Consider the following 20084-nt stretch of genomic DNA (forward strand, 5'->3'; position numbering starts at 1 on the left):
CAAGAAACTATGCAGGTATAAAAAAGTTGAAGATCAACAAGATGACCAAATCAAAAGGTAGCTCTATCCTCCACCCTTTTTTCTTTGTTTTTTATTTTTTCTGATTTCTCTAGATTCTCTATTTTTTCCAAAAAATTTACCCCTTTTCTCTGATTTTTTTATATTTTTCCCGATTTCTCTAGATTCTCTATTTTTTCAAAAAAATTACCTTATTGATCGTGACGAATTTGCTAAAACGTCACAACGTTGTAGGCCGGATTGTGACGAATTTAACAAAACATCATTATGCTTTGAGCTTGAATATCCACTAATGCACATCCATGACAAAAAAATATAGAAACGTCATAGATGCAATGCCGTTCGTGATGTTCTCTAAAAACGTCATAGAAAATCCATCACAGATTACACAGTTTCTTGTAGTGTGCATAGCTTATATTATATACATATAAACTTGCGCATGCTAAGACCTAGATCTAGGCTTCAAGGCACTATGGAGAGACCGTATTTTGATCGGCGGAGGAGCCACTAGCCTATTAGGGCAATGTATGAACTCTTACGTCAGACGTAAAGAATTCCGAAGGATGGACATGGCTATCACCATCTATCACTTACTCTAGTCCTATGACAAGTCTGCACTACAGCAATATAACATTTAGGGAGGGTATTTTAGTATTTTGCTATCCACTGCTAGAAATTAGCCCTCATAAGCTGAATTTAGTGAGCTAATGGACTAAATTTTAGTTAAAGGTTGGCTAATCTTTAGCTTATGTTTAGCATACTATTTGGTTCGTGTAGAGCCCTGGATCCAAGTAAGCTTCTTATCTACCACAAGTACGGACATGAGGTGTACACGGGGATATTCCGGTTTCAAGGGTTGTTACGTCCATTTATGCATGCATGCCTAGTTCAGTGACAGACTCACAGAGTCACATGTTCCTCGAAGTTCGAGTCACTAAGTAGTACATGGAGGTAAATGTGGACTCGGGAAACCAGCTAATTGTGTGAACAAGCCATAGCGGCGTGAAATTAACTAGGTGCTCTTTTGTGTAACTTGTTTTGCGCAGCTCTACGAAATTCTTGAGTTCCTGCTCTCACAAAGAGTAAGTGCATGCGTGTTAACACTAGTGCAGAAACACACATTCATCTTTCGTATTTGTCTCGATACAATTTAGACCCGGGACTAATGCTACCATTAGTGCTACCATTAGTTCCGAGTGGGACTAATGCTCCCATTAGTTCCGAGTCTAAAGTTTATGGGCGTGAGAGAACTTTTAGTCCTCTGTATATGTTTGGTTCCGGTTGGTAACACCAAATCAGACTCGAGTGAGACCTTTTAGTCCTAAACTAAATGGTCCTTTAGTTTCGGTTAGAGTTACCAACCTAGGGTCCTTCACAGGTTAGTTTGAAAGAAAAATATCCTATCTGGAGATACATATGTGCTATGTAGGTAGGGTGGTAAGAAATCGATACGTGAGGCAAGAGTTCTTAGGTTTGAGTCCCGTGGACTGTGCAAGGTTGTGAGTTGCTTGCCGTTTAAATTTTTGGGCTTTCGGATCCATTAGTTCCGGATTGATTGCCCCAGTTGGAAAACCGGGACTAAAGACCATTTTTGTAGTAGCGTAGTTTGTCTCCTGGTTGATCCTGGTTTAAAGCCAATAGTAACAACTGTCAATGTGATCCTTGGATGTATACTTCTATCCAGTGACTAAAGAAATCGAGATTTTAAGATCCTTCGCTAGTCTCAGAGTCATCAAACTTCACGATGTCATAGAAACCTCTAAAGCTTTTTACGTTGTAATGGAATACTGCGAGAATGGGGAACTTGTGGACTACATTATCTTAAAAGGAAGACTGCAGGAAGATGAGGCTCGTCAGATTTTTCGGCAGGTAAACTTTTTAAAAAGTTAGGAAATTTGATGCATTTTATCTCATGCAAGCCCTTATGTTTTATTCAGATACTCGATTCTAAGTATCCATGCACACCTTGCATGAAAGGTTTTATTTAGTAAACCTCTTTTAAATTATACTTTGAAAATAAATCCTTGGACAGTAAATTGCCAAATCTGAACATTTTGTCAGTGTCTTGGTGAGACAGCCTAATCAGGCATGCTATGGCCAATAGTCTGTTACAAAAGGAACAATCAAATTGTGTTTAAACGGTTTATTTTTCAATTATATTAACTTTGGACCATGTTGAATGAATTTTGTTCTCCTTCTTTGTCATTAATTCTTTTAAATCTGATCAAAGCAGATCATATCTGGAGTCGAGTATTGACACAGAAACATGGTGGTCCATTGTGATTTAAATCTTGAAAACTTGTTGTTGGACTCGGAGTACAACATCAAGATAGCGAATTTTGGGTTCAGCAACATCATGCAAGATGGTCAATTTCTGAATACTAGGAGTGGGACTTCAAGTTATGCTGCCCCTGAGGTGTATCTCTATGCCAATTACCCAGATTAATTTACGAGTGAATTTAAACTTATTTTTAAATTGCATAGTTTGGACCATATATTTGTTTGGGGTTTTCAAAAAGATCCAAATCAGAATGGCTGCCTATGTGGTGTACCACCGTGGAGCCCAAACACCTCCAAAAAATACAGGAAAATTCAAGATATATATTATGACGCAAGGAAAACAAATGAGATATCTAAACCTCTAGAAAAAAATTTTAAATCTTCAAATAATAACTATTTTCAGTAAGTATGTATTCTTGTCCGTGAAGGGGCGAGGGTATTAAATGGACAGTGATTTTTAGAGATAGAAGTACTACGTGTCTTCAAGGGGCTAACAACAAAAGAAAAAAAAAATAACATAATAAAGGCTTCAAACTCCCACCTAAGACATGTGTGCACCACGATGGCATGCCACCTCGGCAACATAGGCTGATTTGGAGCGCTTTGGGCCTACCTAAGAATCTCGGATAACTTTAATGTCCAAAATGTGTAATTTGAGAGCACGTGGATCTAAAGTATAAGAGCCACGGAGCCACTAGTGAACTTCACTCTTAATTTACTAATCCAGGTTACAAACCTACGGTTATATACTAGTTTTCTTTTTATTTCTATGCTTCGTGTTGACCTTTGTTTCATTGTAGATGTTTCGTGGTGAGCTGCATATTTTTTGCGAACCAACAACACTTGACGAGTATGATTCTATTGATATAGCAAAAAAATATAAGATTATATCTCTGGAAGTACATAACCAGGTAAAAAAAGAAAAAAAATACGAACAACAATACCGGCGGGTTGGATTGGGACATCAATGCCTGCCGAGAGGACTCGACGCAAACCACTCAGGCTAGTCAGATTGGGATATCGACGCAAGTCGCACAACGCATCTCCATGAGACGTGGCACCCACCAACATTCGCACTCACATAATCGCCAAAACCTGCAGTGTAACCTTGCGTTGACAGGAAGACGACAGAAGGAGACTGCACCATGTCCAAAAGGCCACTGCCATGTGGGATCCTTCGCCGTAGTGCCGCTGCAACATCACACTCCACCTGATAGAGTGAGACCACCGAATCTGTGGACCTCTCGCAGGCTGCCTCGTAGTCGCCACCACGAGAAACACAACGCGTGGGGTCTCGTCACATCAGCCGTCGGACTCCACATCTTGTGGCCTCGAAGAATCACCGCTCACGAGGGCCTCACCATGCTCGCTTCATCACTCCATGTCACAGATTCGTTTCAAAAGTCACCGTCAGGTAGTGATGAGCTGCATATTACTGGTCAGGTTGATGTCTGGAGCTGTGGGCTTGTGTTGTATGCTTTACTCTCTTGGCAATTTACCTTTCGCGTCGGAGAATGAAGCAGAATTACGCCAATGTATCATTGTGAGCAAGCACATTTCCATCTGTTTAGGAACTATTTTAACTCCCCCTTCTGTTTTAGTACCATTTGGTGTCTATTTTTTTTCATACCATCACATTATAAATTTTGTTCGATCCATGTCATTACCATCACGTATCCGTCTGTTCCAACTTATCGGCTAGCTGGCTTGTTGGGTAGGCCACTTATTGTTGTAGACGCATTCTGGGGACGTAATATTTTGCTTGTGTAGTAAAGGTTTGTTTAATCATTAACCTCTATTGGTTTATGCTTCTTGAAAATAAATCAGAATTAATAGTAATTATGCTCCCTCCGTCCTATAATATAGCTATGTTTAGATTTATCCTAAATCAAATATTTTTAAGCTCTGACTATAAATAGCAAAATAATTATAATAAAGATTGTTAACGTAAAAATGGTGCTTGTAGATTTATTGTGAAACAAACTATCATAACATGTACATTTTTCTATTTAAAATAAGTTATTTTTAAAGATATTGTTGGTTAAAATAAAAACGTTCAATTTAAGATAAAGATAAATGTAGCTATGTTCTGGAACGGAGGGAGTAGCATTTTTCTTTAGTTAGTTGCCAGAATTAGAAGTGCATGTGACAATGGTCATATGGAGTTAATAGAGCTTGAAACTTGAAAGCAATAAGCAAACTGAGCGTAGCTTAGCTGGTAAAGTTCGTTCCTTGTGGTGGGATCTATCCACTCAGGTTTAAGTTCTCGACTCCACATGGCTGCTTGCATTTTTCTGGATTTATTATAGAATTTAATCGGCGATATTCTTTTAGTGGTGGGCTATATGCCCGTCGGCAGCGAGGACCTGTGACGACTTCGTCAATCTTGAAGATCTGTCACCTCAATCTCTCGTAGGTGCTCATAGCGGCAGGGTTACATGTGTGTATTTATAGGGGTGAATATACCTATGTGTATAAACATCTACGTCTGCACTGCACTACTAGAAAACGGTCTATCGGTACCAGCACGTTAGTGCCGGTCAAAAACGAGCCGGCACTAACGTGCCTCAACAGTGTAAGGCGGGCACGTTAGTGCCGGCTAGAAATACCAGCCGGCACTAACGTGCCATCCCCCCAACTGTCAGACGGCTGCCACAACGGTCAAAACGCACGTTAGTGCCGGTCGGCATTTCTAGCCGGCACTAACTTGGTCAATTACAAGTTAGTGCCGGCTAGTGGCTCTAGCCGGCACTAAACATACACAGTTAGTGCCGGCTAAAGCCACTAGCCGGCACTAACTTGCCACATATACTACCGGCCACTCCAAACCCAGCCCTCCATTTCATTTGGCGGGGGGCAGGTGAAGTATATATCGAGTTTGAAGCACTTTACGATTTATACCATCAAGATGCCCTTGACAAGTCCCTCGTGAGTGTATGGTGCATGTGAGTATTGTCTCTCGTTTCATTATTTTTAGCCTTGTGTGTTGACTTATCCCCGTTTTTCTTATGCCCCGTAGGTCAAAAATTCAAATTTGCCGAAAAAAGAACTTCCATAACGTCGGGTTCTTCGACCCCGATATTATACACGAGAAAATGGTAGAGCAAAACCCTGAAGAAATAGTCAATATTATATACAGGGGGTTGCGTAAGAATAGCATGTGTCCCTTCATTCTCTTGCCATACAACCATCAGTGAGTCGTTCTTTGTTAGCCTCTTTTTTTCAATCCCTTCGTATTAACAATACTATTTAATAACTATTTTAATCAACATTAATTGGTTATGCGTATGTATATGCACAGCTTTCATTGGATATTGCTTTGTATTCGGATTGACGAGCACAAGGTCTTGGTGTACGACTCGTTAAGGCAAGATAAATCAAAGTACCAAGATCTCATCGAGGTGGTAAATACTGCATGGCGTCGCTACCTCCGCAAACACATAGGCTTGCCCATAGGTGAAATCGAGCCTCTTTGTTGGGTGACTGATTTTCCGGTATGAATATACTCTCGGTACTAATATCATTCGCAATAAACATCAGAAAAATTCTATATCTTAACTCACATTTGTCCATAGTGTTGGAGACAGGGACAAGGAAACAACTTATGTGGATACTACGTATGCGAGTGGATCAACACTTTTGCAAGTGAAAAAGGGCAAATGACAGTGGAGGCATTCAATGTACGTGAGCACAATCACATCTGCTCATCATTTTAATTCATTATCTTTTATTCTCATGTTTTTTTTGAAAAATGTGACAGCGTTGGCGGATGAAAGAAGAACTCATTGAAATAGATCGGATTAGGGCAATTCAAGAAGCTATATGCGGATTCCTGCTCGATGAAGTCATAAATCCTAAGGGCGAATTTTATGGCGATGTCCGTACAAGCGTCGCCGAAAAAGATCCGACGACGGGGAACCTGATAAATTACTATAGTTGATGTTCTTAATAATTTGTAATATCTTAAGTACTTTTAAACTCCTAAGTATTCCATACATGATGAATATATATATATATATAATATTAGTGTAATATGCTGTCCTAATATTACTGTGCAATGCAAAAAGTACGATTATGTAGTCGCATACAGTAGAAATACGCATAGCCATACGTATAAAAACGAAAAACAAAAGATAAATAAGAAAAAAGATTTAGTGCCGGCCAGTAATACTAGCCGGCACTAACTTTGCTGCCAGGAGTCGGGCCGGGTCGGGCACGTTAGTGCCGGCTGGAATTACCGACCGGCACTAACACGCGCCATTTAGTGCCGGTCAATATAGCCGGCACTAACGATTGACACGTTAGTGCCGGCCGTTTAGTGCCGGTCACAGGGACCGGCACTAAATCTCCCTGTGACCGGCACTGATGTGCCATTCTCCGGCAGTGCTGTGTTTCACAAAATAAAAGAAAAACTCGAAAGCAATAAGGGAATAAAAAGTTACTTATGATATGCTGATCTAACCTTAATAGGCGCAAGCTTACTCTCGTTTTCCTTTCACGATGGAGCATACGATGCAATTCCCAAACATGTATCAGCTTCAGCAATTGATTTGATCACACGAATGCTGGTTGTTGATCCTAGTAGCCGCATTACAATACGTGGAGTTGGCAGACATGCATGGCTTCAGGTTCAAGATGCGTGAGAGACGTGTGGACACATAATGGGAAAAATTTGTGACCTATTAAGAAGAAAACAATTGTGGTTCTTAGGTTGTGTAAAGCTAAACATGGTGAAACGGAGAGAGGCTACAATGTTGAACAGTGAGGCTGAAGGGACCTGAAAGATAGAATCTCTTAACGATCGCCTGATCTTAATAGGCAAATAGTATAATGTGCTTCTTTATATGGGCCACACATTCTAGATTCTTTAACCGAATCCAGGGTTCACCATTTGTACAAGGACAGTTGTAGAATTTAAGTTTTACATGTACATTCATCCAAGCAGGGGTGAACAGTTGGCCCTACTTGCCTAACAAAAACAGACTTAAGAAACAAAATTCCGTACAAACGGAACTTTATTTTTACAACAACAGCTAAAAAAAGCCTAATTACCTAGACATACATCAGCAGTCATTCTATTGATCTATTTTATTTTTTACATTATGCGAGACATTAGCTACATGTAATCAATAAGATAACAAATATTAAGGATAATCTATTACCCAAAAGAGAAACTATTATTATGTCAGATCTGTACACCTTGTAGCCAGGGTCGTTTCTTCAACAATCCCCTGAGAAAGTATTAACTGCATGAATATTATCATATATAAACTGAACAGTAGCTCTAATCCAAAACTGAAATGTACCTTACTGATAAAGAATTAAACAGTTTTTCTGTAGATCGACAAAATGCTAAGATGCTTACCAGTGCAGTTAGTGGCTTCTTTGTTGCAGCTAGTTCTACTTCAATGCCAGATCCACAATAACCTGCATGATTCTGCTAACAGAGAGCGAGCGAGAGATCACTATTGGAAGCAGGCAGAACCAGTTTTCCCCCATTGTCAGAAAAGCTACTGTTCTTAGTTCATCTAGTACTGTCATCATTTGGCAATAGCAGTTTGTGCAGGAGATTGAAGTGATATATCTATCTCTTTGATTGAATTGTTTAGCTTAGCCTTCTCATTTGCTGATTCCTTTTTTGAACCCTTATCATTTTCTGATTCTTTCTTACATGCTTCCTCGTTATCAGATTTGTTTTTCGTTTTATCTATTTCCACTTCCTTCTGAGCTTTCTTCTTTTCAAGGTCCAGTTGCTTACTATTCGCTTCTGCTTCCTTCAGAATTTTTGTTTTCTCTGTTTCTACTTCCTTCTGAGCTTTCTTCTTTTCAAGGTCCAGTTGCTTACTATTCTCTTCTGCTTCCTTCAGAGCTTTCTTCTTTTCAAGATCCAGTTGCTTACAGTTCTCTTCATGGGAGCGTGTGAACAATCTCATAAAGTTTAGGAGTGTTGTGACTACTGTCAAAATAGAGAAAAACATTTGTGAATCAAAAATGCTAAGAACAGCAGTCTCCAATCTGTACATAAACCAAAAATATTTCCTAGACAATAGGTGGAAAAGTACACCTTGCTCAAATGGACATCGCGCTGGATCTTCTCCAAAATAAAGCGCTAATGCATCTGCGTTTCGACCCTGCAGATGTTCAAATAATAGGGCTTAGGATAAAATTTGAATTTCAACCTGAATAAGCAATTCCAACAACCAAAACTAATGACCATTGGGAGAGGGCGTTGTAAATAAAAAAACTAAGCTTGCAATTCAAAAGGAGCTAGACGTGAGTGAGCCCACAACCACCAATTGCAAACTTGCAACTTTCCTATCAGTTTTGCATCCACAGCTCTTAGTTGGTTGTCAAATAACCCGTAGAGGTACGATGCAAGTGGATACCCAATAGTGTTTGTTGGATCAGCTAATTAATTATGATGATACGACACTCTAGTTCATTTCTCCTCCCAAATTATTTACGTAGAATGCCATTCTAGATCATTTTATCAACATTTTAGGTTGATCCAATAACCCAAAATATATACAACTTGCATCCCTATGTAGAGGCTATTTTATGCATGTTACAGCGCTTGTGCCGTTTCCAGTGTGGCAAGGTATCATAGGCATGGCTTACAGCATCTTTAGGACCATCTAATCAAGCTGTCGCCCTATTTCTCCATGCTTGAAGAGGGTGAATCCACAAAAGGTGCAAGTACGCAGTACACTACATGAATTATTAGATTGGATTACATGGACCTCCAATATCACCATTCCACTCTTGAAGTCATACAAGCACTAAATCATGCAGTCAACTGTCCCGGGGGGGGGGGGGGGGGGGGGATTTGATAGAAACAAATAGCTGCGGGTTGGTTACTGAAGAAAAATAGGTTGTAGGTGCATTTTGGACAATCCTCCAAACTAGAAGGTGGGTTATTTAAGATTTCCTAAAAAAATAGTTATGGTCAAATTTTGAAACATTCGGGGGGAAATGCAACAATAATAATAAAATGACAAAAGATTCGCAAAGATAGAAACAAAATATGGAAATGGAGCAAAAATAGTAAAATAAAGTAATAAAAATGCTTGGTAGAAGCTTCTGGTTACAAATTAACAAGTTTGATTCTAATCAAATATAGGTAATTAGTACCTTAATTAAGATATAGAATTATGCAATCAATCTTATTTGTGAGCAAAGAAAATAATCAACTTTTTTCAAAAAATTCATACATTGAATTGAAAAAATCAAGAAAAATATTATATTCAAGATAAATGAAAAGTAGCATATGCCAGTAATATAAGAATAAATGAAGGAACAATGTAAACTAAAAACAGATGATGTCTAAACATGTGATAGGAAAACAATATCAAATTGAGAGAAACCTGACAGTATGGTCATATGATGGCAAAAAATGTTTAAAAAAATAGAAAGATTGCAGACAGTGAGTGAGACAAATTCATCATGTTATCAAGTATATAGTATGTTATAGAATTATAGTAGAATCTATAAATATTTTATTTCAAATTATTTCCTACAATTTAAATGTTTCCTATCTTTCAAATTTGAGTTATTGAACTCTTCGTGATTCAACCTTCATATTTACACGTTTATTCAAACAACTCCCTGCACCAATTAGTAATTTATGTACTTCCAACATTCCTTGTTCACTTCCATTTTATTTGCAAAAGCAGAGTCTACAAATAATACTCAAAGGTCAATATAGGGCACAAACGAAATTTGATCATAGGGAGATAAACATACCACATTAGAGTAAAGTGACGTCAAAGACCTCACTTCAGCTTCCGCGCCAATGAGAAAATCCTTTAGTGTCTGCCAAAAAGGTGATGGGTTTACCACTTGACTGTAACTATGGTGCTGGTAAACTGATAGTACATTCAAGAAATAGCATTTCATGTAAAAGATCTGACTGGTATCTACACATACACATAGTTCTTGAAATCGGCCAGGTGTGTGTGGTTACCTGGTCCTAAGCACTGGTTCTATAAAATATTATTTATTGCTGTGTAATAAAATTAACTAAAAAGATGGTCACGAGTGATGGCATTACCAACAAGAATCAGTTCCTTTATATACAAGTTGAAAACTATGGACAAGCAAATCCTTAGCCTAATTGGTTGGGCAATTTGAAAGAAGCAGTGTTCTGTGGTGTGGGGTTCAATCCCTTTCCATGCTTGGAATAAAATAATACTTTACCATTTTCTTACGTTCATGGGTTTCCAGTCACACCACCAGTCTAGCCTGGTTTACTAAAATGTGCACTTATGTGCATATAGTACTACAGCCATGTTAATTGCAGTTAACTAAAGAATGACTATAAAGATGCAGCAGTTGTAATCACCTTGCGAAAGATCTCTGACACAGGACCATCATTTTCAGATGTAGTAAGCTCTTGCTCAACTTTCTCGAGTCCTTTATTTACAGCCTGCATTTCCTCTGCTAAAGACTTCAACTGTATCTGCATTATATCAGTTCACGAAGACCACAATGAGTATAAATCACTAATGATTAATATTCAAGATGACCAGATGCCCAAAACTACATTTAATTTTGCACCTTTGCTGCCAACTCTAAGCTAGCCAGGTCTTTTGGAAAATCTAGAAGTTCCGGAAGTTTCTCAGAAAGCACCTGCGACAACATGACTCAAATAGATAACTACACAATTCAAGCATATGAACTAGAATATAAATTTCTAAGAAGCAAATGGAACAAAACTTGTAAAGCTAACAACTCTACTTAAACATAAAGTCACACACAAGAGATAAATATAGCAAATAGAAACACGAAGCAGGACATCAACACAGCACATGTCTAGCTAAAAATTACATTTCTAAATTGGTCCAACATATATTGATGTTTCTACAAACAAGGTATGCAGTTCCCATAGTGCATTGAAACACTAGAAATAAGAAATTACCCTTGATTAATAATTTGCAGCAGTGGTAGGACAACAATGCAATTAGGAAATGCTCCATGTAAACAAAATATCTGAAATTTGAGAAGTGGGCACTCTGAAACCAGATTTGTTTATGCTTACCTACTTGTTCGTGCCTTCCAATAAAAAAAATCTAACCACATAACTGTAGGCAAGTCTAGGATTAATTGAGAAAGTTTCTTTGTCAAAATTGCATGTAAAGCAAGAATGGTGAGCTAGCCTTGATGATTACAAGATAATAGACTGTACTTAGAATTACACGATAGGAAAACCCTAAGCTGTCTTTGGATATTTCATAAATATAGATGTTGTGCAACGAAACATGGGTTTGAAAAAGGGAAACGCATATTGAATATGGGGGTACCTTAGATAAATAGTGCATTAAAGTCATCTTGTTGTTACGAGCACGAGTGTCACTTAGTTTGAGCAAGCTATCCAACCTAAACCCAACAGCAGAACCTACAATAAAACAAAGGGGACTGTAGTGCGTTCATGAAGAATAAAGAACAAAAAGCAATTTAAAGATATGGCACAAGGAAAAAATTACGTTATAACAAATTTACTTAAGTAAATACATGTTGTCATCACAACAAATATATGAAGCAATAACTAAACATATTGATCCCTTCAAAAGAAAACTGGCTATATGATGTTGCACAGCCATTTAAGATGGAAATATTAATTACAAATTAGGCTTCACGGCAGGTGGGAAGGGATAGTAATTTGAGTTGCAATGTTCTGAAATCTGAACCATCCAAATTACAGTGGCAGTCCTTAAGTCCAACTAAGCTTCATTGGACATGATAAAGTATAAAGTCATCTCGCAAAGTAAAAGCCTAGACAGTTAGCACCAATATTCTTTTTACATGAGGATGTAATGATGCTTAGCTAATGCCTAGTTATCAGTAACTATTGACATGTGGGCTATGAGCATTAAGATGACGACACTAGCCAATTATCTCCTACCCTCAAGGGGAAAAAATAAACTAGATATCTTGAAAAATCACGAATAGAATTTTACTTTTACATGAGAGTATCATGTATCACATTCCTTCATCCACTTACTGGAATGGTATTGCTACACTACAATTTTGGATGTGATTGAAAGGCAACTCTTTTTTACTTATTATATGTCTCGAATCTAAATGGGAGACAAGATGACGCAATAGATGTCCCTTGTCTCCTAAGAGGAACTGTATTCATGAAACTCCTCAAGAAGTATCAATTTTACAATTTTTCTTACCTCTGGCAGTGCCTTGGTTCAATGCATTACCTAGAGAAAGAATTGTCTGCATAATCCTTTTCAACTTGACTGATCCCCTTATCTAAGGACATCATGACAAACACAAGAAATTAATATCAATATTTCAATAAATTTTTGGTTAATATCAAGTGCCTACCTCTTCTGCAGAACAATTAACAATGTTCAGATTTCGCTTAAGGTCAGAAACCTGAAAGTAGTTAGAAAAAAGATCAAATATCACAAGCACAAAGCAAAATAATATAATTCATGATAGCAAGAATAGGAGTCAATTGCTAAACCTGAGAACGAAATTGAATCTTAAATGAGAAAACTCTCAGCTTAGATTCTACACGTGGTAGTTTCATAAGCTCCATGAAGAACTGCAGCAGAAAGGTGTACATCAGAATCGACATATGAACACACTATTCATAAGTTTGTGTCTTGAATCACCATATTATGGATTTCAAGGAACACTGACTTCAATGTGATGCCTTTCCCAGAATACAGGCATGTACATTCAATACCAGATTGTAAAGCAAACTATAGAAAAGAAGTCACCTGTTCGCATTCTCCAAGTACTTGCTTATCTCCTTTGTAACCCTGATAATCATATCCCAAAGATTATTGGTTTTAACATATAATAACAGTTTTAAATTAAAGCTAGACTACAGCCTGAATGACCTGATTACCTTTAGAAGTTCTATTTCATCTTTAGTTGGAGTGAACTTAATAAGGTTGTCCACTTGGTCAGCATCGAGGACAGTATCATCCAAGGCCAGAATTGCACTCTGTGCTCACAACAAAAGACAGGCTGGAGTTACTAACAAACATGTGCAACTAACTGAGTGGCCAAAGGAACACCATTGACATGCACTTTTTAAATCCTTCCAGATTATTTCAATTAGGTGCCGATAATGATTGACACAACACAATAGCCATTCCTACTAGCTTTGTCATGTCAAGTACAAAGTGCGTTTAACTATTATCATACTTACCCACAATCATAGCAAGCTATAAGACGCATTTTTCAGTAGTTACATAGAAAATAAATTAACATAGTAAAAAAATTGTTTCAAAAGATGATAGATATTTATATTATCTTATTGTTTTACCATTAGGTCAGGCAGTGGCATTTTGACTTTGGTAAGCATGATTCCACAATTGTTAGCCCGGCGAAGATCAATCTGCAATAGAACACACATGAGGTGAGAAGAAGCAAGCAGGAACACGCAAGGCATAAAGATTAAATAGCCGCTACAAATTCCAGCAATGACACAGCAACCAACCAAAGTGAAATAGGCAAAAGAGAAAAGAAAAACATGAACAAGACAGCCACGCAACAAACTGTTAATAAGTATCTTATGTAACCAAAAACGTGTATCTAATACAAGCACTTTTAAGAGATGAACCGAACAAATGTTGAATTGGTACTTTTGAGGCCACCATGTTACGAAGTCCCAGTTACAAAGGTAAAACCTAAGGTTCTCTAAATAGATCAACTATAGACAGGTCCTAGAAGTTGCATAAGCTAATATCATGGCTTATTGGAGAAAGCCTAAAGAGTGGACGAGAATGCAAAATTAAAAAAATCGCTTAGCTTCCATATATGATGATAACCCCATGAGACAATATACAAGGATTTACACCAAAACTAGATTTATTATTTATTAGGTTCCATCTCTAGCCTACACCAAATTGCTTGCGACTAAAAGGCCTTTCATTGTTGTCAATTGTTGTGAACACGGCATTGTTTTCCTCAAAAATGATGGCATAATTTTTGCACTTGTTCACCTATTATGCTTGAGAAGAGTTCATGTTGCCGATGCTACAAGGAAAGTAATAACAGAAACATCTTTGTACAAAGTAATACCAGAAGCAGAAGTAATCGGCACAAACTCTAACACACGTAAAGGATAACAGAAACAAGGGAAAAGGAAGGTGTTCTATCATACAAGGAAACAAAAAGAAATAGGTGCTAAGGAGTACTAATGCCCATGTTTAAATAATACATAGCAAGAAGCGGTCTTTAGTAGTTACCATAAAAATTGGATTGGAATGTGCAACACAAAAGAAGATCTGGTTGACATCACACTGGTTGGAGAAAATGGAGTGTAGAGACATGCTAGGACTAGGTAAAACAACTTACAAGATGAATTTTCTCTGATTTAGGCCCAGATGCACGATTGCCTGACTTATCTGAGCGCCTTGAATCTGAATTTGGCAGAATAGCTGAGAAAAGATTTTCCAATTCTAACATGTCAAACATTGGGGCTCTGTGTCACCAAAAACACACATTAGCTTAGAAAATTGCAATTCATATAATCACTAACAAATTCAATCAAGATGCCAGTGAGGTACTTTAAAGTTTCATCTGGCTTTTGTGACTCTGCCCACAAACTACCCTGCATTGCTCTTGTTACTTTCACCCAATGAAGTGGCTTTAAATTGGACCTTCTGGACATAGCCTGACTAGAGTGAAAGCTCTTTGACATTGGACCTGAAGGAGGTGCTGGTCCACGCCCATGAGAACCAAATAGTTTAGCATTACCACCAGGAGGTGCTGGCGGGGGAATGTTGCTAGAAGCTCCACTGTGACCTCCATGGGAGGGTGGTGGTGGAATAGGAGGTGATGGCATTGAGTTGCCTATGGGGTTGGGTGATTGTTTTGATGAATAGCATGGTGGTGGGGGAGGAGGGGGACTGGAAGTTGTTCCAGGTGGTGGAGGTGGAGGTGGCGCTGAAGCTCTAATGGGTAATGATGTTGGGGCAGGTGGTGGAGGTGGTGCAGTGGGCCTAACAGGAGATGAAGTAAAAGAAAATAGAGGTGGAGGTTGAGCTGCAGGTCTAATGGTAGATGAAGAAGTATGCAGTGGAGGTGGTGGCGGTGCAGGAGGTCTGCTAGGAGAACACCTAGGTGAAGGTGGGGGAGGTGGGAATGGAGGTGGCCCAGTCAGATTAAGAGGGGAGGAACTAGAAGCAGGTGCTGGAGGTGGTGGCGGTGGCAATGGTGCATGAGACCTAAAGGGAGAAAACCTAGGCGAGGCTGGACGCGGGAGTGGCAATGGTGATGGTGGTGGTTGCGGTGCAGCTGGCACTAGAGGTCTGAATGAAGTTGGAGGGACAGGCATAGAATCTGAAGGCAGATGGTAAATACTAGAAGAACTGGAAGTTGATAATGACATGGGCAGTGGGAGTGGTGGTGGCGCAGGAGAAGTTGGCAGCGATTCAATTGCGATGCTAGTTGAAGATTTCTGATGATTCGTGGGCAGAGTACTAGTTGCAAGTGATTGAAACATAGATTGTCTCTCTGGATAAGATGGAAGGCCTACGGCAAAGAAAGAATTTAAATTATAAAAAATCAATTACAAGAAAAAATATAGTCTTAATATGCAACATGACTTAACCTGAATGATTGAGAGCAGGTTGAGATGAGTCTTTTGATTCTGACATCATAATAGCATCTGATACTAGCAAAGATGGTGGTGTTGGTGGAGGGGGTGCTGGTGGCATAATAGGAGTACCTATCACATTATCGAAGGTTAAAGTATAAATAAATATTATGGTAACATGAGGATATGCATACCGTACAAAAGAATATCAATTAAGCTACACCTGTTGTTGCTGAATGTTGCCCTGATGGTAGTTTTGATGTAATTTTGACTATACCAGTTGAGACATTTGATACTGTGATCGAGGTTATGGTTGAACTAAAACTCTCCGAGTGTTCAGCATGGTCCTCCAATAGAGCTGTAATTCCAAGGTCTGAAGGGGCGCTATGAAATCTTGGGCAAGCTGAAAGTGATCTAGGACTGGAGTTACCAGAAAGAGCAGAGCACGAACTAGAAACTGGAAATTGATGTGACATAGTTGTAGTGGGCGAAGAGCGTTGGTCTGAACCATGTTGCTCATCAAACTTAGCATTTTGATCCTTAAGAACCAGGATAGATTTCATGGTCGACGGGATAGCCTTTTCCAGTGAAGTTGACTGTTTGGTATTACTGTCAACCTTGTGAACCAGAGAGCCTAAATTTTCTTGGACGACAGAAATCCCAGTTTTGACTTCAGAATTAGTGGAAGGCTCCAACAGGGTCAATCTTCGACCACCAATACTTTCCTGTTTGTTCATATAAAATGTGGGGTGTAAAACGTTGCTTTGTTCTTGTCGATGATTGTCAAAATGCTGGTTGGTTGGAGATATTGAACAAAGCTCTAATGACTCTGCTTCTTTCTTACTTGGAGACAAGAATCCTTGCCTCAACTGTATATTTTCTGATGAAGTAAGTCGCTGGAAAAGTTGGATTGCAGCATCCCCTGTCGGATCTAGCCAATCAACATTGCTGAACATCTCTTGAACCTTTGCAAATGCTTCAATCGGTAAACCCTCCTTTTCTCCTATACCTGACACCTCCATGGGATCGAACTGATTTGTGGTGTCCATTTCCGAAAAAAGAACCTAACAAGAGGACAAAACAAATTAGCAATTTTTGCATAGTTTCTAGGGAAAAAGATCGTGGCAACAAATACATACCTCAGCCCTGAATTCATTTGGGAATCGATCTTTGGTATCCCACATCATATCAATTTCATCACGGTTTAACATTAAAATGTTAGATCTAATGAAGGCTGTATTGAACATGACTCGGAACATCATCTCTTCTCGTTCTTGATCAGCATCAATGCTAATGCATTCAAGGACAACATCACCTTGAATATGACAGTGGATGTCAATCTTAATCAGTTCGCAATCTGCCTGGGTAACATAAAGGAAACTTCAATGAGTATTAGTCAGAAGGCAATGGCATGCCAAATGAGAAAATTTAAACAATGTCATCATATATGTGTTCTCATTCTGCATGCTAGACATAAAACGTTGGATTTTCCAGTTCTGGAATAAGAAAATGGTAAAAAATTTAAAAAACTAACCTTCTTGTAAAGCCGAACGTATTTACTCCTTTTTGGTGTTGCAAAGAGCACCTTAGGGGTGCTACTTGTAGCAAGTAAAGGATCTTGTCCATAAATACGGAATATAGGTCTACATCCACCTTCTGCATTAAAGCCTGGAATGTTTCTTAGTATCACACAGTCTAAAGTAAGTGCCCGATCATGAGGTGGCCACTCTGAGCTCATGTTCCTCCGAGATATATAATGTAAGTATCTTATCTGAGAAGGCATTGGATTTAACGGTGAGAGCAACTGAACCAGCTCACGGGGTGCTTGCCTGTAAATCATCTCCAACGTCCTCTGCTCACCAATGAACTGTTTTCTGTACAACAGCAATCCTGCTAACATGAATGCAAGTACAGCCCAGCCACCACGCTCACAATGCATTATTAAGACATTTTGCTGGCCCAAAGAGAGCCAACTCTCCCCAGACCTTAAGTAATGATGAATCATTTCTATTGTAAGGAGTGGGCACCCCTCATATTGTCTGGGATAGTCCATAACTACCATATCATAGCTTGATAAGATATTTGCCAATAAACTTTGGCTTTCTCCATCCCGAAAGTTGAAGACCATAAATGAAGCATCAGCGAAGTGGCTCCGAAGTTGCGTAACAATGTCAGTAATATAATATCGATACTTCTCATCATCGAAGACATCAGTTGTGAAGCAAGAATCAAACACTACAGTGAACAACATAGGAATAATAAATATTTTAGCAGAAAGCCAATAACACTTCAGCAAACCAATTAAAAAAATGAGAAGTGATTATATTAAATCCTACGGCTTTTACACTTGTATATGTGGGTACATTTACTATCACTATCAACAAAGTGTGCCTTGAGAATGATGAATACTTCCAAAATTCAAATACAATCAACTTGTAGCATCATCTGCACAAACCTCAAGGCAGTTTGGAAGGCTAAGGTGGTTAATCTACAAGTATGAATAGTTTGCATTTCTCCCATTAATCTTCACAGGAAATTAGAAACAACAACATTCATAAAACAATATATATATATATATATATATATATATTCCATCATCAGTGGAGAACAACATAACCATAATCTAGGTGTTACATAGTATGCATGGCAAATTAAACTTAAAAAAAAAGCAAAGTGCATGTATCACAAGCCATTACTAAGTTTAAAATACTTAAACCTGCAAGTGAGAAAATATGAAAAAAGTAGAATAAAAAAATAAATAAACCAACCTCACTTGTCACTTCTATCAATTTTTCCTTTTTACAATGAAAAAATACAAAAAAAGTAATACAAGAAGATAACCAAACAAGATAACTGAAATTTCATTTAGAAAACAATATAGCAGTATAGCAACTAGAACTGGACATCTATCCTTTTTTCTTTTTACACCGAAGCTTTGGTAGTCACAAGAAGCATGTTTTAACATTAAAAGGGATAGCTATTAAGCCATATAAAATTGGTCATAACAGCATTTTTCTTATTGTTAAAATAAGCTGCCCGAACCCATGTTCTATTCTAGTACTTCCAATGTGAAAAGCATTAAATTTGTTGTTGCTTTCTCGAATTCTTTTCCTTTTGTGTGTTTCCTTTTGTGTGTGATTCTGATTGTTTTTTAGTGTGCTATTTGTGACAACTGAGTGATGGTTCTTAATTCGATTAACTAGTTTGTATTTCAAATCATACACTACTATTTCATATTAAATTATCTGGGCTTGTCGGTTCAAACTTCATTTCCAGAAGTTTCACAAGATGGACTTATGTTATTGTTTCACTAGTCTACACTATCTCCTACAGTCCTGGTTACAAGAAAAAATTAAGAAAACTATGGTCTATGACAAATAAAAAAATTGAAAACACAAATATAATAGCACGGCCGCTGAAGTAGAGTTGCTAAAGCTAGATGGCAACTAAAATTTCCACAGTCTGATCCCAAAACAGCCTCTCACCACAACAAGTGAAGATGAATTGCGCACGACAAATCAAGGAAGATATGGAAAGAGAAACAAAACAAACCACTGAAACATTTCAAGTAATTGTTGCATCACCCCAGATATATTCACAACAGCATTCGAAAATGGAAACGCAAACCAGAGAACCATGCATAGAGCGTTTCCTTGGGAAATGGATGCTGGCATTGACCATGCGAGTGGGGATGATAGGACAAGGGGCAAACGCACCGTATACGCGCTCAGTGATCTCGAGCAGCCCGTCGGGAGGCTTGCGGTAGAAGAACTTGCGGAAGAGCGCCATGCCGCGGGCCCCGGATCCACCATCCGTGGAGGAGCCCTACCACCAAGAGCCCCATCGCGCTGCTAGCGCCATGGATCCCCCCTCCTAGTACAATGCGCGAGGGGGTGCCGCTGCGTGATGGGAAAGGAATCGCGAATGCAGGCGCGCGCATGTGCGCGGCGTGGGGCCTGGCCGCCTGGCGCGCGTCGTTGCTTGGCTCCGGTGCTAGGGTTTGCAGCCTTCTTCTGGGCTCCCTCTATCTTCTTCCCGGCGACCCCTGGCTTTTGGGTGCGGTTATGAATTGTTTCAGGTGATGCATTCGCAACCATCACCTGAAGCATGCATGTGGTCTACGTTTTAGCCCATCACATGCATGCATGCAAGAACAAATAAAATTGATGACATCACTCCCACATGCATGCAAACATGAAACTAAAAAATCATAACTTTA

The 20084-nt window shown here is 38.8% G+C and overlaps 1 protein-coding gene and 1 pseudogene across 1 annotated transcript; one reads left to right on the plus strand and one right to left on the minus strand.

The window, feature by feature from the left end:
* The window catches only part of LOC112898141, a 98565-nt pseudogene extending 91624 nt beyond the window's left edge, over window positions 1-6941 (plus strand).
* A 293-nt stretch (window positions 6942-7234) lies between these two features.
* LOC112898142 (formin-like protein 6) lies at window positions 7235-19654 on the minus strand. The gene is made up of 19 exons (XM_025966528.1): window positions 19582-19654; window positions 17400-18100; window positions 17005-17226; window positions 16143-16929; window positions 14835-15609; window positions 14623-14749; window positions 13589-13660; window positions 13166-13264; window positions 13035-13076; window positions 12776-12856; window positions 12634-12684; window positions 12477-12558; window positions 11598-11692; window positions 10855-10926; window positions 10640-10756; window positions 10042-10110; window positions 8363-8429; window positions 7664-8254; window positions 7235-7529 (listed from the first exon to the last, which is right to left on the minus strand). Exons 1-18 carry the CDS (start codon window positions 19652-19654, stop codon window positions 7839-7841), a joined length of 3948 nt encoding a protein of 1315 aa, XP_025822313.1. The 3' UTR covers window positions 7235-7529; window positions 7664-7838.
* Between the last annotated feature and the right edge of the window lie 430 nt (window positions 19655-20084).

The sequence above is a fragment of the Panicum hallii genome, chromosome 6, assembly GCF_002211085.1.
Source record: "Panicum hallii strain FIL2 chromosome 6, PHallii_v3.1, whole genome shotgun sequence".
Lineage (NCBI taxonomy): Eukaryota > Viridiplantae > Streptophyta > Magnoliopsida > Poales > Poaceae > Panicum > Panicum hallii.